This window comes from Naegleria gruberi (genome assembly GCF_000004985.1).
Source record: "Naegleria gruberi genomic scaffold NAEGRscaffold_1290, whole genome shotgun sequence".
NCBI classification, from domain to species: Eukaryota; Heterolobosea; class Eutetramitea; order Acrasida; family Naegleriidae; genus Naegleria; species Naegleria gruberi.
The window spans coordinates 1-1,203 of record NW_003162667.1 but is presented as its reverse complement, the minus strand read 5'-3'; the positions used below and the strand labels follow the sequence as shown (position 1 = coordinate 1,203).

General features: G+C 36.6%; 1 protein-coding gene across 1 annotated transcript; it reads left to right on the top strand.

Moving 5' to 3' along the window:
* Positions 1-35: 35 nt before the first annotated feature.
* Positions 36-1,192, top strand: NAEGRDRAFT_77100 (uncharacterized protein; the record flags this gene model as incomplete). Its single annotated transcript, XM_002667944.1, has 1 exon — positions 36-1,192. A coding segment is annotated over one exon (1,155 nt), but the record flags the coding sequence as incomplete, so codon positions are not given.
* Between the last annotated feature and the right edge of the window lie 11 nt (positions 1,193-1,203).

The window sequence follows — 1,203 nt, the reverse complement described above, 5'->3', positions numbered from 1 at the left end:
TGGTAAATATTCTAATGATTCAAATGTGTGTTCAGGTGGAGGAAACTGCTCTCTCCCCAACACATGCTCATGCTCGAATGGGTATACTGGAACTGAATGTCAAATTACAGCATGCTTTGGAAAATCATCAGCATCTTCCAACGTTTGCTCTGGAAAAGGAGCCTGTTTAAGTTCTAATAATTGTACTTGTAATGCAGGATATTTTGACTCAGAGTGTCAATCATATTTGTGTGCAGGTGTTAAAAACACAGTGGGAAATGCATTATTCGGGCTCGGTTGTGGTAATGGAACTTGTGTAGGTCCAAATTTATGTTCATGTAATTTAGGATATGTTGGAAGTAATTGCCAATATACTATCTGTAATGATGTAGCCTCAAACAACAGTAATATTTGTAGCTCAAATGGGTTATGTATCTCACCTGATATCTGCCAATGTTTCAATGGATGGTATGGCCAGAATTGTGAGATCACAAGATGTTTCAATTATTCCAGTAATGAATCTGCTGTTTGTTCAGGAAGGGGAAAGTGTTCGAATTATAATTTATGTTCCTGCAATACAGGATATACTGGCCCAAATTGCGATATTGCTGTTTGTTATGGAAAATTGCAAAATGACACCACCGTTTGTTCCTCTTTTGGTGATTGTATTTCCTATAACAACTGCCAATGCAAACTTGGATATAGAGGAAACCAATGTCAATTTCTGCAAATTGACTTGGATGGGCCTAATGCAATCCTTTCAGCTTCATATCCTCCAATACTGGCATACATACCATCTAGTACCAAATATTGTCAAGATTTCTTCTCACAAAATGATATTTTATCCTTTGGAGATTCTTCCATGGTTAGTTGTGATTTCACTTCTCAAGGCTTGAGAATTTATCTTGGTTTCAATCATTCTATAACGCACGGAACAACATTGAATCTAATACCAAGTAATGTGGTGTTACAAGTGAATGCAATGGGTGCAATTTCTATTCTATCGACAGCATCTGGAAGTTCCCTTAATAGAGTCCTGTCACCACTAACACTCAATCAGCCACTCATAGTAAGATCAAGTACTAGTAATCTATTCTATGGTTTCAAGTCCATTTCACAAGTTTGGAATTGCAATAATTGTCCTTCACAAATTCAGTCTCTATTTCTTAATAACACAAACAATCCTGTGTCATCATTCCAACCAATTACCTAAATTCTATTCCT